The sequence below is a fragment of the Pteropus alecto genome, unplaced genomic scaffold (assembly GCF_000325575.1).
Source record: "Pteropus alecto unplaced genomic scaffold, ASM32557v1 scaffold45, whole genome shotgun sequence".
NCBI classification, from domain to species: domain Eukaryota; kingdom Metazoa; phylum Chordata; class Mammalia; order Chiroptera; family Pteropodidae; genus Pteropus; species Pteropus alecto.
In genome coordinates this window covers 28,101,126-28,116,336 of record NW_006442491.1, presented here as the reverse complement: position 1 = coordinate 28,116,336, position 15,211 = coordinate 28,101,126, and the positions used below count along the sequence as shown (strand labels likewise).

At 45.7% G+C, this 15,211-nt stretch overlaps 1 protein-coding gene across 1 annotated transcript in view; it reads left to right on the top strand.

The window, feature by feature from the left end:
- JPH2 (junctophilin 2) overlaps window positions 1-15,211 on the top strand; it is a 56,792-nt gene that overhangs the window by 6,635 nt on the left and 34,946 nt on the right. The window contains exon 2 of the mRNA XM_015596898.2: window positions 15,061-15,206. Coding sequence (XP_015452384.1) covers window positions 15,061-15,206 — 146 coding nt within the window. The remainder of the gene's footprint in view (window positions 1-15,060; window positions 15,207-15,211) is intronic.

Here is a 15,211-nt window from a genome sequence, read left to right as displayed (position 1 = left end):
TTTTTCCAATTGTTCATTGCTGGGTTATAGAAGTACAATTATTTTTATATATTAACTTTGAATCCTTTCACCTTACTACAATAATTTCTTAGTTCTAGTGGGATTTTTTTGTTTCTGCTTTTCAGATACAAGAGAAACATCTTTTAATGTAAGATTTTTTGATTGCTATTAAAAATCAAGTGTAGAAGTCCTGAGAGAGTCTGATAGTACTAAAGGGAGACACGTGGTACTTAAGTACTCAGGCTCAAGAGTAGCCAGATCTGGGTTCGAATCCCAGCTGTGCCACTTCTTAATTCTATGAACATGGACACATCATGTAATCATGTAACTTTTCTAAGCTGCTATTTTCTTCCTTCCATTAAGGATGTCAAAATCCTCCTCAAAATATGGTTGAAACAATGAAACGAGATGATGCATAAAAAGTACTTAACATGATGCCTGTCACATAGAAAATGCTGAAACATATATTCTCCTTTCTGTATTTCCTACATAGTCCAGAGGGCGATCTAATTCAGGGTGGCCTGAACCATAGCTGTCCCTGTTTCGGGGAGAATATTTCAGCACAAAAATTAGCTTTTGACTTTGGAGCAGTTAATAACAATGCTTAGTTCTGCCTTAAGTCCTGCCAGTGTAGACAGACCGCATGCCAGGCACGATTCCATTTTGAATGTAGAATCAGCATAATTTAACCTCATCTCGAAAATCTCATGTCCCAGTTCACAGCCAGGGGTCAGAGTGACAGCGGCTGAGATGCTGTCTCGCCAGCTTCTTGGCATTAACTGGGACCCCAGGGGAGCAGAGTGGACCCTCAGCTAGACAGGGAAGTGGATGTAATTATTCTTTCCTCTCTGTGGCCTTGTTTTCTGTGATGCATGTGTCTAATTGGCCACGTCCCCCAGACGTGTCCCTGTCCAAGTCTGGTCCTCTGGGATTCATTGAGCTTGCTTGTTTCCAGGGCCTGCTAATTCCGTGTCCCCAGCAGCTGTTCCCTGGACTAGCCCTTGCTGCCACACCCTTGAGAGGAATGTCAAGTGTCATTTTCTGAGGGCTCTGGCTCAGGGCGGGGTGTGGGGTGAGGGGGTTGTTTCCTGCCGTAGACCAGAGAACTATCCTTGTTCTCTCCTAACCTTCCCAAGCTAGAGCCACAGAGCAGGTGGGCAGTTAGGTCTGGTCCCAAGAAACACATCCGGGAACTCCACTTGCTCCTATGTAACTGATTGTTGACTGGTGACGAAATCTGTAGAGCCATCCAAGGGCAGTGGGAACTCCAGAACCCCCTGGCCCCCAGTGAGCTCCTTTCGCCTGGAAGTGTCCAAGCACATGCCGCTGACCACCATTCGGTCATTGCGGACTGGGGGCCACACAACAAGGGCTACAGGAAGGGGTTTGCGCTGTGGTTTTTATTCTTTTCATTTTTAATTAAATTGAAATCCTTTGTGGACACCATCTTCATAGAGTGATCAAATTTCACATCATGGACAACAGGACAACCTGCCCATATGGGCCCTTGATAGGATGTACAGGGAAGGACACAACATCATCTATATAACATTCCGGCCAGGAAGGTGTGGAGACCAGGTAGTTTATGCAGGGCCTTTAGGCCATTGTAAGAACTTGGCTTCTACTTTGAGAAAAATGGGGACTATAAAAGTAACATGATCTGACTTTGTTTAAAGGGCTCCTTCGGCTACTGCGTTGAGAGACTGTAGGGAGAGGCGCTGATACAGAAAGGGTAGGAGCAAGGAGACCAATCAGGGAGCTTATGCAGTGATACAGGTGAGAAACGACAGTGTCTTGGACCATCTTGTCGCAGTAGAGGTGGAGAGAAGTGATTGAAATCTGAATCTATTTTCATGGTAGAGCTGAGAGATTTTGCTGATAGGTTGGATATGGGAGCGAGAAAAGAGTCAAGGATGGATCCAAGGCTTTGGCCTGAGCCACAGAAGGATGGCATCGCCCTGAGTGAACTGAGACAGGACGAGGGTTTGAAGAGGGAAGGGTAGGAGCTCAGTGTTGCACCTCGTGGGTGACAGATGCCTCTTAGGCCATGTGGGCATGAGGACCTGCCCCCTCACCCCTCTGTCACACACCCAATTATTTCTGGTTTCCAAGGCCCGCAGGGTTGCAGAACTGATCCAGTGCCTGGCAAAGGGGCTTTACCCAGGCCGCAAGCCCCTGGGCTGTCAGCACCCAGGTGGTGTTGCATAGTTAATCCTGTGCTTCTTGTACAAACCGTGGGGTTTCATCCGGGGCAGTGGCCTCTGGATGTCAGGGGTGGTGGAGCCCTGCAGGCCATGGGACTTGTCATACACTGCTGCAACCCAACCCTGCTCCTGGGAGCTGGTCACAAATGCCACCAGCTCCTCTGCTTCGGGTCACCTAGCATTGATCCTGGGAAACCTGAGACAGTGGAGCTTTGATGGGCGGCAGCATTTGGGAGCCATGGGAAGGGACTTGGTGCTACCTTGCGGGCCAACCAGAGAGAGCAAGGCCTTGGGATTGTTGTGGGGAAAACTGAGTGCAGTCTAAATACTCACCCAAAGGGACTGTCCAACCATGCCATCAAGAATGAGTCCATTAAAAAGACAGAAGTGGACCCACCTACACTCATATGGAAAGGAATCTAAGACATTTTAAGTGAACAAAAACCATTCAACAAATATTTATTGAGTGCTTAATGTGTGCCAGGCAGTGTTCTCAGTGACTGTGGTAGTGGAGTGGGGAACAGCTAACCTTTTAGGCTATTCGTTATTTAGATAGGCTTGTCAATGAGCAGGAAAAAAGTCCAGAAGGCCCTAAATTGTCAACAGCATTGCCCTGGGGGAGAGAATACTGAGGTTTTCTATTTACAATACTACTCTATCGTTAGAATTTTATGCAATGAGCACATATGACTTTTGTAATTTTTTGAAAAGTGCCCTCCTCCCCAACACATAAACAACATTTATACACAAACATGATTAGGAGCCTTCAGGGTGCAAAAAGCATTTGGGGGCTCTAAGCAGAATTCTCTAGAATCTGGATTCAGATCCCAAATAATCTCCCTTCATTTCTCCCCAGTCTGGGGTATTCAGCTCTTCAAAGCAAGGCAGGATTGAAAGGACAAACAAGGCAGGAGATCTGTTCTTTAGTCCCAGCTAGTACTGCCTGGCTGTGTGGCCTTGGACAGATCCCTCTACCTCCCTCTGCCAAGCTTTCTCCTCTGTATAATGAGGGGGCTGAATCACACTTGCTCCTAATGTTAAATCAATTTTCTCTCATATGCAATATCAGCTAACTTACAGTGGCTGCCCGCAGACATGGTGAGGGGAGACTGCATGGCCATATTAAGATTGATTAGCAACGTCTGTTGCAGACACAGGGCGAGAAAAAAGGTGGCCCATGTGACAGATCACTTGTTGCCTTCAACTAGATGGTCTCCAAGGTCCACTCTAGCTGTGACCTTCTCGGCGCTGAGCTATCCTCACTTATCCCCAAGTTGAGGTTGTATATGAATGTGTGGCACATTTGCAGATACTAGGAACATGAGAGTTTGTATTAACCGTGGGGTGCTGGCACCAGTTCCTACCAGCTCATGAGAGCCCATCGTTAAATTTTCAGGAATTTTGCAAACTGATTGTTCAACAGTTAGTAGCTTGACTGGCCATGTAGAAATATTTCCATGCTGGAAACTGACTAATGTTCCAAATCAGGGTTGTTTATTTTCACAAACAGCTGTTTTACCAGTGTACCAATGAACATTGTGCTAATATGAAATACCTGTTTTTCCTTCTCACCCAGGTTTAGGGTGACCAGCCATCCCAGGTTTGCCGAAGTTCCCACATCTCAGGAGATCCTCGGTCTCAGGCAAACTGGGATGACTGGTCACCCTGCAATCCTTTTCCACGAAATGAAGGGAACTGACATTTGTTGAGAATCTGAGATCTCTGCTAGATAACCTATATAGGACTCACAGCAACTCTGTAAAGTAAACTTGCTATGCTTATGTTGCTGACCGGAGCTAGATTCAAAGACAACTTGTCCAAGGCCATGTACTTGTTCATTCACTCGACGATATCTGCTGAATGCAGATATGCCAGTCATCACACTGACTGCTGAAGATGCTGCAGTGTGCAAGGCAGGACCTCGCTCAGGAGCATGAATTCTAACCTCAGAGACCAGCATCGGATAATTATTTAATTACAGCATGAGATAAATAATGTAAAGGGAAAATAGAAGAGTTTATGAGCTGATAATGGGGAACCTAGCCTGGTCGGGTAATCGGAGAAGACTTCCTTAAGGAAGTGATGTTGAGGCTAAGATCTGAAGGATGAAGAGGGGTTAACTGAGTGACAGGAGAGCCACAATGTGCCGAGCCTAAGGAACATTAAGTGCAAAGCCTTGGAGGTGGGAATGGAGTCTGTTGTGTTCAAGAAAAGGCTGGAGCACAGAGACTGAAAAGCATGGTAGATGAGGCTGGAGGGTTGGTAGGGCCCAGGTCATGAGCACTTTGGGGGTCGCCATGAAGAGTTCGGACGTCATCTTTATGGTAGATGCTGCGAGACACCCTCGGACACCCCTTAGATTAGGGGCCTCATTCCCTTAGCTGTTGGGAGTATTGACTGCTCATGGCTCATAGCTGGGCATTTTCTTCTGTCAAAGGGTGGTGCCTCACTCTGGAGGCAACTCATAGCTAATGACTGATAGATACAGGAGTATGAAGACCCGGCCTCCTTGCTTTGATTTTGGGCCAGCTCCAAAGATCCCCATGGGATCAGCCGAGGCCTCGGTTGCAACTGTTCAACTTCTTCCACTTTTGAATCCTGCTTCCTTCCTTACAGGTATTCACCCTGAGAACATGGCCCCCCAAATCACTCGCATGCAATCTCAGTCTCAGCATGTTTCCTAGGGACCCAAGACAATCCTCCCTCCGGGCACTGGGAAGCCATCACAGGGTTTTAAATGGAGTAACCGGGTCAGATCTGCATCTTATCAAGGAGATGACTCTGGTGGCAGCGAAGCGTGGATTGAATCGGGCATCAGGGGAGGAAGGAGACCAGGGAAGATGCTGTTGTAGTCGACCAGGGAGGACTGAAGTGGCCTGGACTGGATGGATGGGTGGAGATAAAGAGGAGCTGCAGAATTAAAGGGATATTCAGAACCAGATCTATCTGTTTCCAAAGCCCAAGCAATTTCCTTTATTCCTTATTTTGCCCCTAAAGATGTCTCAGGCTTGACTTGCTTTCTCCGAGACACAGGGTCCATGGTCTTTATCAAGGTGGATTATAGCCAAGCTGGGGTGGGTACCCTATACTCAGGAGGATCTGTATGGGTGTCTGTGGCATGGGCAAGCATGTTCACCGAAAGTGCATTCCCGGTTTACGTGGTCTGATTTTGGCATGTGTGTATGGGAGCTACTAACCCCTGGACACTCTAGTGCTCACTTCCCCACCTGCCATGCTCTATCTTAAACCCTGTCTGAAATCTGTTGATGATGCTTCCGTAGTCTTGCCTGGCAAACTTGCGCTAATGTCTGAGACTATGCGAGAGGACATGGAGAAGGACCAGGGATGGCTGTTAGACAAAATAAGCAAGATGCAGACAAGACAGCTGCCACAGGAGGTAAGAAGTGATGAATGTCTCAAGCAATGAGAGTTTGGAGGAAGGAAGGTGGCCTGGAGAGGTCTCCTGAAGGAGGTGGCTTTGAAACTGGGCTTTGACAGGTTTGGGAAGACAAAGATGAGAAGGCAAATCGGGTCCAGGTCAGCAAGACACTGGTCTGTCAGCTAAGGACTTCCACAGGCAGTAGGGACCCCTGGGGAGGGGCTAGACCTGATTCCTTTCTCGCCATCTCTGTTCAGTTCTCCAGGGACACTGACGGTTGGACCTCAGACAGTTTCCTAGAAATAGGCAGGTGTCACTGGCCAGGGGAGGTGGTGTTCTCAGTGTCCATTCTCTGTTTGGAGGCAGAGTCCCTGGTCTGGCCCACATGTTTCTTCTCTGTCTCACAGTGGACTCTGGATCTCTTAGACCTCCCTTGGGTTTCCGAAATGGTCATGCTTGCTTCAGAGCTGAGGTTTGGGTGAGGACTTCTGAACCTTTAAGTTGTAAGGGATGTTCTCAGATTCTTAGCAGTGCAGAGAAGAAAGCGCTGGTTGGGATACTTGTCTGTGACCTCCAACAACTGCTATGCTTGTGTGATCAGGAGCAAGTCATTTAAATTCTGTTTTAATTTTTCCAGCTGTAAAATCAGAACGATAATACCTACAATCTGTTAGGATTTTATTTTATTTATTTTTTTTGTCTGCAGGTATCAGAAAATTCTAACTCCAAATGACTTAAATCAGCACTTTCCATAGAAATATAATATGGGCTACATATGTGATTTAAAATTTTCTAGTCATTATAAAAGGTGAAATTAATTTTAATAATATATTTTATTTAACACCTTATCCAAAGTATTATGATTTCTACATTAACCAATATATAATTATTAGTAAGATATTTTACATTCCTCTTTGAAATTCGGTGCTCGATAACCATGTCTCTTGTGGCTACCATATCAAATATGGGCTACATATGTGATTTAAAATTTTCTAGTCATTATAAAAGGTGAAATTAATTTTAATAATATATTTTATTTAACACCTTATCCAAAGTATTATGATTTCTACATTAACCAATATATAATTATTAGTAAGATAGTTTACATTCCTCTTTGAAATTCAGTGCTCGATAACCACGTGTCTTGTGGCTACCATATCGAACAGCACAGACTTAAACAATAAGGATATTTATGATCTCACATAAACAGGAATCCGGAGGTGGGGCAGTCTCAGGATTGGTTAATTTGGAGGCTCAACAACATCAACAAGGATTCAGGCTCTCCATAGAGTGCCAGTTTTGTTCTCAGCTAGCTCACCTCATGGTCCCAAGATGGCTGCCACAGCTCCAGCGGTCATCTTCACATGTAACAACATCCAGCAGCAGAAAAGAGTATGTTTCTCTGCATAGTTGTCTTTATGGGAGCTAAGAACTCTTTCCTGCCACCCTCGCCCCACCCCTCTGGCTCACTTCCCCTTAGGTCTCAATGCCCAATTTCATCAGATGCTCATATCTGATCCAATCATTGGCAAGATGGAGAGACCTGGATGTCAGTTTGGAGCAATCAGGATTTACCCCTGGACCTTTCTCTGAGTCCCATGGAGGAGGACTGGACCCTGGAACAGAATCGGGGTTCTATCAGCAAAGGAGAGAACTGCTGTTGGGTAGCCCACGGTATCTGCACAATACCTGCTCTCCTGACTTCTAGGGTTGAGCTGATGGCTTTCTCATTGCCTCTCTTGCATTCTTCTAATATATAATCTACAACTTTCAGTTTCTGTTGATTTCTTTAAAGTGGAGTGAGAAGTTAAAGACATTTGCCAAACAATCTAAGTGTAGGAAATGTCGAGATTTTTTATAACTTCATTACCAATCGTTTATAGGTATTCATACTGAATTTGAGGGCAATATTTTAGGGATTCTTCTTTATGGACATCCAAAAGCACTAAGTTTGTTTTCAGAGCAATAAAACCCTTTTTAAAATTTGATAGCCCATTGGTTTAGATAATAACTATTAATACACCACATAATATCAGTAATGAGCACAGAAGTAAACAGGTTTAGGAACAATCTTAAGTAAACATACGACCCACATGTGGGTAAAAAGTATGTGGACTTCCTAGAGCATGGTCTGCCAGCCGGGAACCTCGGGGGACTAAGGGCGTCAGTTAACAATTTGAGAGAAGGAACAGAGCATGTTGGGTAATTGGAGGTCAGTGGAGAGGTGTTACAGCATATTAGAATCATCTGCGGTGCTTAAAAAGTCTCCAGTATCCCCATCAATTAAGTCATAGTCTCTCTCCTGCAGAGTGGCTTCCAGAAACTACTCTGTTATGTGTGGTTAGGGAGTGTGGGGGCAGGTCTCACTGTCGAACAGACCCCCACATTTTTTTCCTCCCAAATACGAAAGCACCAAGGCCTCCCTGAGTCAGGAGTGTGACCAGACCAGGGAAAGCTGGGTCTTGCCAGGCATAAGCCTGCTCTCTCGCAAGGAAGTCGACTGAGGCAGAACGCTGGAGCTGCTCTCATTTTTTCCCTCTGAGTTCTCCGTCTTCCCTGGCTCCTTTTCATCTTTCTAGTTAATCTTTTCTGGGCCAGGTTTTCTGAGCAGACTCTGACCTGTCAGAAACCTAGTCTTTACTGAGCACTTTTCCTGCATGCTAGCTGCCTAGCAGAGCCATCACAAGTAGTTCACTTAATCTTTGATCAACCAACCCACCCCATTGTGGTGCCACCCAAGACCTGGCTCATCAGCTCTCTGGACCACTGCTGTGGCTGCAGTTTATTTTTGTGACGGTCGATTAAATCTAGTCTATCCTGGTGCTAGACTCTAAGTCCCCGAGGGCAAGGACAACGTCTATTTATTTACCACTGTATCCCCAGCACTTCGCATCAAGATCGCAGGATCCACAACAAATACTTGTTGAATTCAAAGGAATGAATGAACAACCATACGAAGGAGGTCTCATTACCTCCATTTTAGTGAAGGGCAGACTGAGGCCCAGTGGGCTTAAATAATTTAGGCCCGTTTTAGAACTATTCAGTGTCAGAGTTAAGGTTAGAACTCTCCCCTAGCCAACTTCTACTGATAATTCAAGCTTTGGCTTAAATGTGACATCACCCAAGAAGATTTCCTGAACTCTATACCCTGTGTACTGCCACATGATGTCATGTCATTTTGTATTCTTCTTGGCACTTTTCCCAATTGCAGTTAGATAATTATGATCATTCGTTCACTGTAAGCCTTTCCTATCAGACTTTGGCTTCTAAGAGGGTGGGAGCCATGTCTGGTTATTCCTGCTATGATCCCAGCATCTAGCACAGTTCCCAGGCCTGAGAAAGCCCTCGGTAAACATCTGATGAATCTGTATCTTCTGATTGATACATTCTTCCAGAGGCAGGACCCACATCTTCTCAGTAGTGATTGGCAGTGGTTGCCAAGCACATTCAGGTCTTGACCCAGCAGTTCAAACTCTAGGAGTTACTGGGATACTGGTAAAAGGCTGGTGAGGGCCATAACCATGGTCAATACAGTCTTATCCTTCCGACCAGGATCCTAAATTTAATAAAATATGAATATCGCCTTCTCCCTGTAGTTGCCCTTCTGGTTTAGTATAGAATAACTGGAGGAGGAAGGAGAAGAGCATGCCAAGAAGAGGATGGAAAGCATGTGCAAAGGCCCTGAGGTGGGAGGGTGACTATGACTGGAGAGCTGTTCAGAATGAGTCAGGAGAGGTGGGCAGGGGCAGCCAGGCTTTGCAGGCTGCTGAGAATCTTGCTCCTTACCTTGAGGGCATTGGAAAGCCCTGCAGTGTTTACAAGACCAGGTGAGGGGACCAGCCCAAAGGGTGTCAGGAGGCACTTCCTTCCACAGAGGGCCTCTTTCAGCCATATGTGGGCATGGTCCTTCTCTCCCTCTTCGAATGTGTTCTTCCTGTCCCTGGGGAGCACTATCCTGTCTTAGAGAGAGTCAGACTGGGGATGGCCCCAGTACTTGGCTTTTCCCTCTTCCCAGGGCCTCGTCACTCCAAGCCTCCTCTGAGTGTCTGTGCCTCTTGCCACTTGCTTGTAAGTTTCCTAATATAGCCTGGCCATTTCCTTTCAACTGGTGGCCAAGAACTGTTCTCCTGTTGCAATCTCAGTTTTTCTTGAGCTTAAAGGGACCATGTCAGCCCATCTCATGCCAAATTTAAGCTAAAGGTAGATGGGTTAATTTAATTTCACAAACTTGTCCAACCTAGAGACTAGATGTCTTCTCTGTTTTCCATCTTTTTGGCTTGCTTGTCCACGTTCCCTTTTCATGTTATTTTTTTTTTTTCTTCTTTCTTCTGAGAGTAGTTGAAGGAGCAAAGTTAGACATGGATATGAGTTTTACTGCTTGTGTATTTATTAGCTGTGTCATCTTAGGTGAGTCTTATAGAAACCATTAAATACCTCTCTGGTCATTTTCACAGAGCTGTTTTCAGATGGATCGAGCAGAAAGGAGAGAATAAACAGTTTTGGAATGTAGGTTGTTCACTCATTCATTCAACAAATATTTATTGAGTACCCACTTGGTACTGTCCTAGATACTGAGAATATAGTGGTGAACAAAAAAGAATAAATTGTTGCCTTTATGGAACTTACATTCCAGTGAGGGCAATGGTCAATAAAGAAACTAAAAAGAAAATATATCTTATAGTAGACATGCTGTGAGGAAAAGTAAAGCAAAGAAGGGAGACACAAAACCTCAGGTAGTGGTTATGATTTTAAATAAGATGGTCAGGGAGGCTTCAGCGAGATGACATTTGAATAAAGGCTGGAAGATGGTGAAGAGAGTGAGTCGTGAGGCTTTCTGGAGGAAGAGCATTCCAGGCAGAGGGAACAGCAAGTGCAAAGGCCCTGAGGCAGGGCCATGACTAGTATGTGGGAGAAACAGCAAGGAGGCTTTTGTGGCTAGAACAGAGTGAGGGAAAGGAGAGAATGGGAGGAAGTAAGGACAAAGGAGTGATGGGGATGAGATCAGTTAGGGCCTCGTGGGTGACTAAGAACTTCGGCTTTTCCTCCGAGTGAGAAGGGGCTCAGCAGTGTCATGATCTGACTTATACTTGAACAGAGTCCCTCTGATTGGTATGCTAGGAATAGATAGAAGAGGTCAAGGCCAGAAGCAGAGACCAGTGTAGCAGCCATCACGAAAATCCAGGAGAAATCATGGTGGCTCAGACTACCAGTTAGTAGCAGTGGGGATGGTGAGAAGCAGCTGGATTCTAGACTCACATGGAAAGTAGAGCTGATGGGATTTCCTGAAGAAGATCTTCAGGACTCTGTGCTGAATGTTTTGTTTTGTTTTTTCTTAAAAGTTTATTTACAAATTACTTATTTACTTATCAAATCAACTTTATCAAGGTATAATTTCCATGTAATACAATGTATACTTTTAAGTGTACAGTCTTGACAAGTGCGCACCTGTGTAACCACTGGCACAATCAAGACGTGGAACATTTCCATCAAGTCAAAAAGTCCACTTTGCAGTGCATCCCTCCCACTCCCAGCCCCTGGTAACCACAAATCTGCTTTCTGTCACAATAGGTTAGTTTTTTCTAGACTTTCATGCAATTGGAATCATACGGTTTGTACTCTTTTGTCTCTGGCCTCATTCACTGAGAATTTTTTGATATCCACCCATGTTGTGTGTATGAGCAGTCTGCTACGTTTTACTGATAACAGGCATTCACTGAGTGGTTGACCACAGTTTATTTACCAGAGATGGACCTTTTTTATGTTGTTCCCATTTTTTTGTCTCTTTTTTAATCTTCCTGAAAACTCCGGAAAGCAGGTATTATTTTTCTATTTTCCAGATGAGGAAATTGAATATCAGAAGTAACTTGTCCAAGGTTCCCCACCTTAGCTGATATTTGAAACCGGTTTGTCTCTGACTCCACGTTTCTTTCTGTCCTTCTGCCTCCCATGTAACTGTGGCCACAAGTGAATGAACTTGGGAAATGGAACATATCACTTTTCCTTCTATCCACGTCCTCATTTTCTCATCTTTTGCACCAGACTCTCATTTCTCCATTCTCTGCACCTGCCACACAATCCCATTTTCCCACTTCCACAGCTTGAGTCAAGCCTCAGTTCAAATCCCAGTTCTGCTCCTTCCTTACTGTGTTACTTTGGGCAAGTCACATCACCTCTCTGAACATCAATCCCCCTGTGACATTGAGATCATATTTGCATCTTCCTCTACTAGATCGTGCCCAGTGCTCCCTCCCTTCTCTGCCTCTCTCCGTTTCTCTTTGGCTCTTTTATAGCTGATATTCCATGACTGTTGGGTTTTTTTGTGGACGGTCATTATAGGGAGGAAGCCCTAATGTTCCTCTTACCCCTGGCTGCTTCTACCTGCTGTACAGAGGGTATAGACCTCTCTGACAAATTAAAACAGAGTTTCTGGTGATGAGGCCTAGGGATCTCTATTTTATTTTTAGAGTGTCTAATGTGGCAGTCAGGGTTGAGAACAGTGGACTCAGAGCATGAGCTTTGGGCATCAGGTTTGAGTTTATTTCCTGCTTTCCTGGTCAAGTCGCTTAACCTCTCAGACCACTGACTTCCTCTCTTGTAAATGAGCATCACCATGGGACCCACCTCACAAGACTGTTGAGAGGTTTAAGTGAGCCTTTGGCACTGTGCTTGGTCTTCAACAGGGCCCTTCATGGTGAAAAGGCCAGAGCGAGGTAGGAGTGGGGGCCTGAGTTGGAGCAGCCTGTGCTGGGAGGGATTGGGCAGTGTGGAGTCATGAGGATGTGCTGTCCTTCCCTTCCAGAGTCACGGTGCCCCCATTTCTATAAGCCCTGTGTGTCAAAGTTAAGCCAAACCTTGATTTGCTTCATATCCAACAAGTCATTTACCGATGGGGCCATGGAGGCCTTAAGATGGAAAGAGAAGCTCAAGGTCAAACAATGAGATGGAGTTTCTGGACAGGTTCAGCCGATCAATCGGCGAGTATTTGTGGAGCACCTTTATGTACCAGGCACTCTTCCAGATGCCGAGGGTACATTGGAGAACAAAACAGGAGAGATCCCTGCCCTCATAGAGCTTCTATTCTAGCAGGGGGAGCAAAGCAATAAATATAATAAATACATCATATGGTATGTTAGAAGGTGATCGATGCTATAGAAATAAAGTAAAAGTAGATCAGCGATATCTGGGTGCTTGTGGGGGTGCGGGCAGATTGCAGTTTTAAATAGGGTGGTCAGGGTACAGCTCCTTGAGCGAAGACTTGCAGGTTACTGGAGGAAAAGAGTTCCAGGCAGAGGGAACAGCCTGTGCGGAGGCCTGGATGGGAGCGTGCCTGTCGGATTGTGCTTAGGGGTCCTTGGCTGGCTGTTCAGTTACCCAGTCATCCTGAACAAGATTTGTTGAGAAGATCATTTGGTGGTTTTGGTTAACCAGGGGAAAGTATCAGCATGTGTTCAAAACAAAGACTCTGAATTCCCTCTCCCGGCCACGCTCCAATTCATTGTGCCAGACACTGTTCTACATACTGGAGGCAGGAAGATGAAGGCAGAGAACTGGCTTTCCGTGGTGCTGCCTGGGAAAGAGAGACCTAGGAAGTGGAAGAGGTGTGAGGGAGGCAAGGGGATATGATGAGCTAGAAATGGCTGTGTAACATCTGGGGGGCATCCATCTCCAAGCTGACATGTGGAGCTACAGAGGGGAGGGGAAGGGGTTGAGGATATATTTATGGGGGTCAGCCGGACATAGATGACAGTGATAAAAACACCAGATGATACAAGCACCCAGGGATGATGTGAAGAGGTTTTGGATGCAGCCAGGGGGAGGTCAGCACATTAGGTTGGAGGTGGGATATGGAGATATTGTGTCAATTTGTTCACACAATTCCGGTGATCTCACACATTAGCACAACTTTGTAGAACAACAGTATCACGCATATATCTTTTCTTTTAGAGTTTTTCAGAGTATTAGGTCATTTAAACCTCAAACAACCCTGAGGTAAGAGGCGATTATTATCTCTGACAGACGAGGAAGCTGAGGTACAGAGAGGTTAAGTCACTTGCCCAATATTACACAGCTAGTAAGGGCAGAGGCAGGATGTGGACCCAGCAGCCTAGCTTTGGGGTCTGTGCTCCTAACCACTACTGTGCTACCTCTACACAGTAGTGGTTAGGAGCACTTACAGAGCCTTGTTCCCAGGAGTGCATGTGCTTACCCATGGACACGCAAGGCCTTTGTTGCTGACATCTCCTTGTATACGCCACTATCCTGCATACACGTGGTCTTACATGGTCTCAGTTTCACTAATGCTGACAACCTCACACACTCATTTTTCTTAGAATGCCTCATGTGACTTTGTGCTTTAATACTCAAATGGCCTGGCACACTCAGAACTTCTTACACACATCCATAATGTCACCTCCAGTGGGCACTCACCCCACTGTGTACACACTGCATTGCACACTCATGATCTCTTATAGTCAAAAGACACTGATATGCATGCCCATAAAAGTCTTCTATACACATGGCCTTGCACAAATATATGCTCTTTCATGCTTTTCAACACAGCCCCAGGTTCTCCAACGTTCACCCTATCGTGCAAACTTATTGCCTTATTCATTCATGAGCTTGGATATTCACATCACCTTGCACACTATAACCATGCACATGCATCTAACCTTATATATAGACAGAGCCTTGCCTGCTACACAAATTTACACACTTACCCTCTAACGATCTTGCATCCTCACTCAATTTTGCCTTTCCTCACACACTCAAGACCTCGAATGCTAACATAAGCTTATGTTGCACCCCATTATGACATGTTCAGATGATCTCTGTGTACACATTGCCTGTGCACTCATGGTTCTTCCTGTTCCTACTGCCTCGCATACCCCCACAAATGCAAATATTCACTTTACTACATAAATTCACTGCTTGCCCACTTACATTCTTGTGTGATTCAAAATCTGTGCACAGTCATTTAAATTCGCACTCAGGGAACCTCACCTGCTCATACAACGTCACACTTAAAACTGACTCACTTGCTCTGTTTTGCACACTAAAAACCTTGGCGTGTTTCCACCAACAGAAATATTTATACCATCATGTAAACTCCTTCCAGCGTTTTCATTAGTGTTCTTGCACACTCGTTTAACCTCGCACATTCCTAGGGCCCTACCTGCTCTCATAACTTCACACATTGATGCTCTGACTCATACAACCTCACTCCATCTTGCACACCTGTGACCATGTCATGCTCCCATCAACAGAAATATTTACACCGCCATGTAAACTCTTTCTGGCTTGCCTACTTATGTTCTTGCACACTCACGTAACCTCACACCCTCGGGACCTCGCTTTGCTTCCATAACTTGGAACCCCTTGCCCCTTAGATGGCCTTGCCCGCTCCTGCCCTGGCACACCCAAGTCACTGTGCAGGGGCCCGTCGTGCTGCCCACTGACGTGCCCTTTCCTCACCCGCAGGGACGTACCAAGGCCAGTTCACGAACGGCATGCGCCACGGCTACGGGGTGCGCCAGAGTGTGCCCTACGGGATGGCCGTGGTGGTGCGCTCGCCGCTGCGCACGTCGCTCTCGTCCCTACGCAGCGAGCACAGCAACGGCACAGTGGCCCC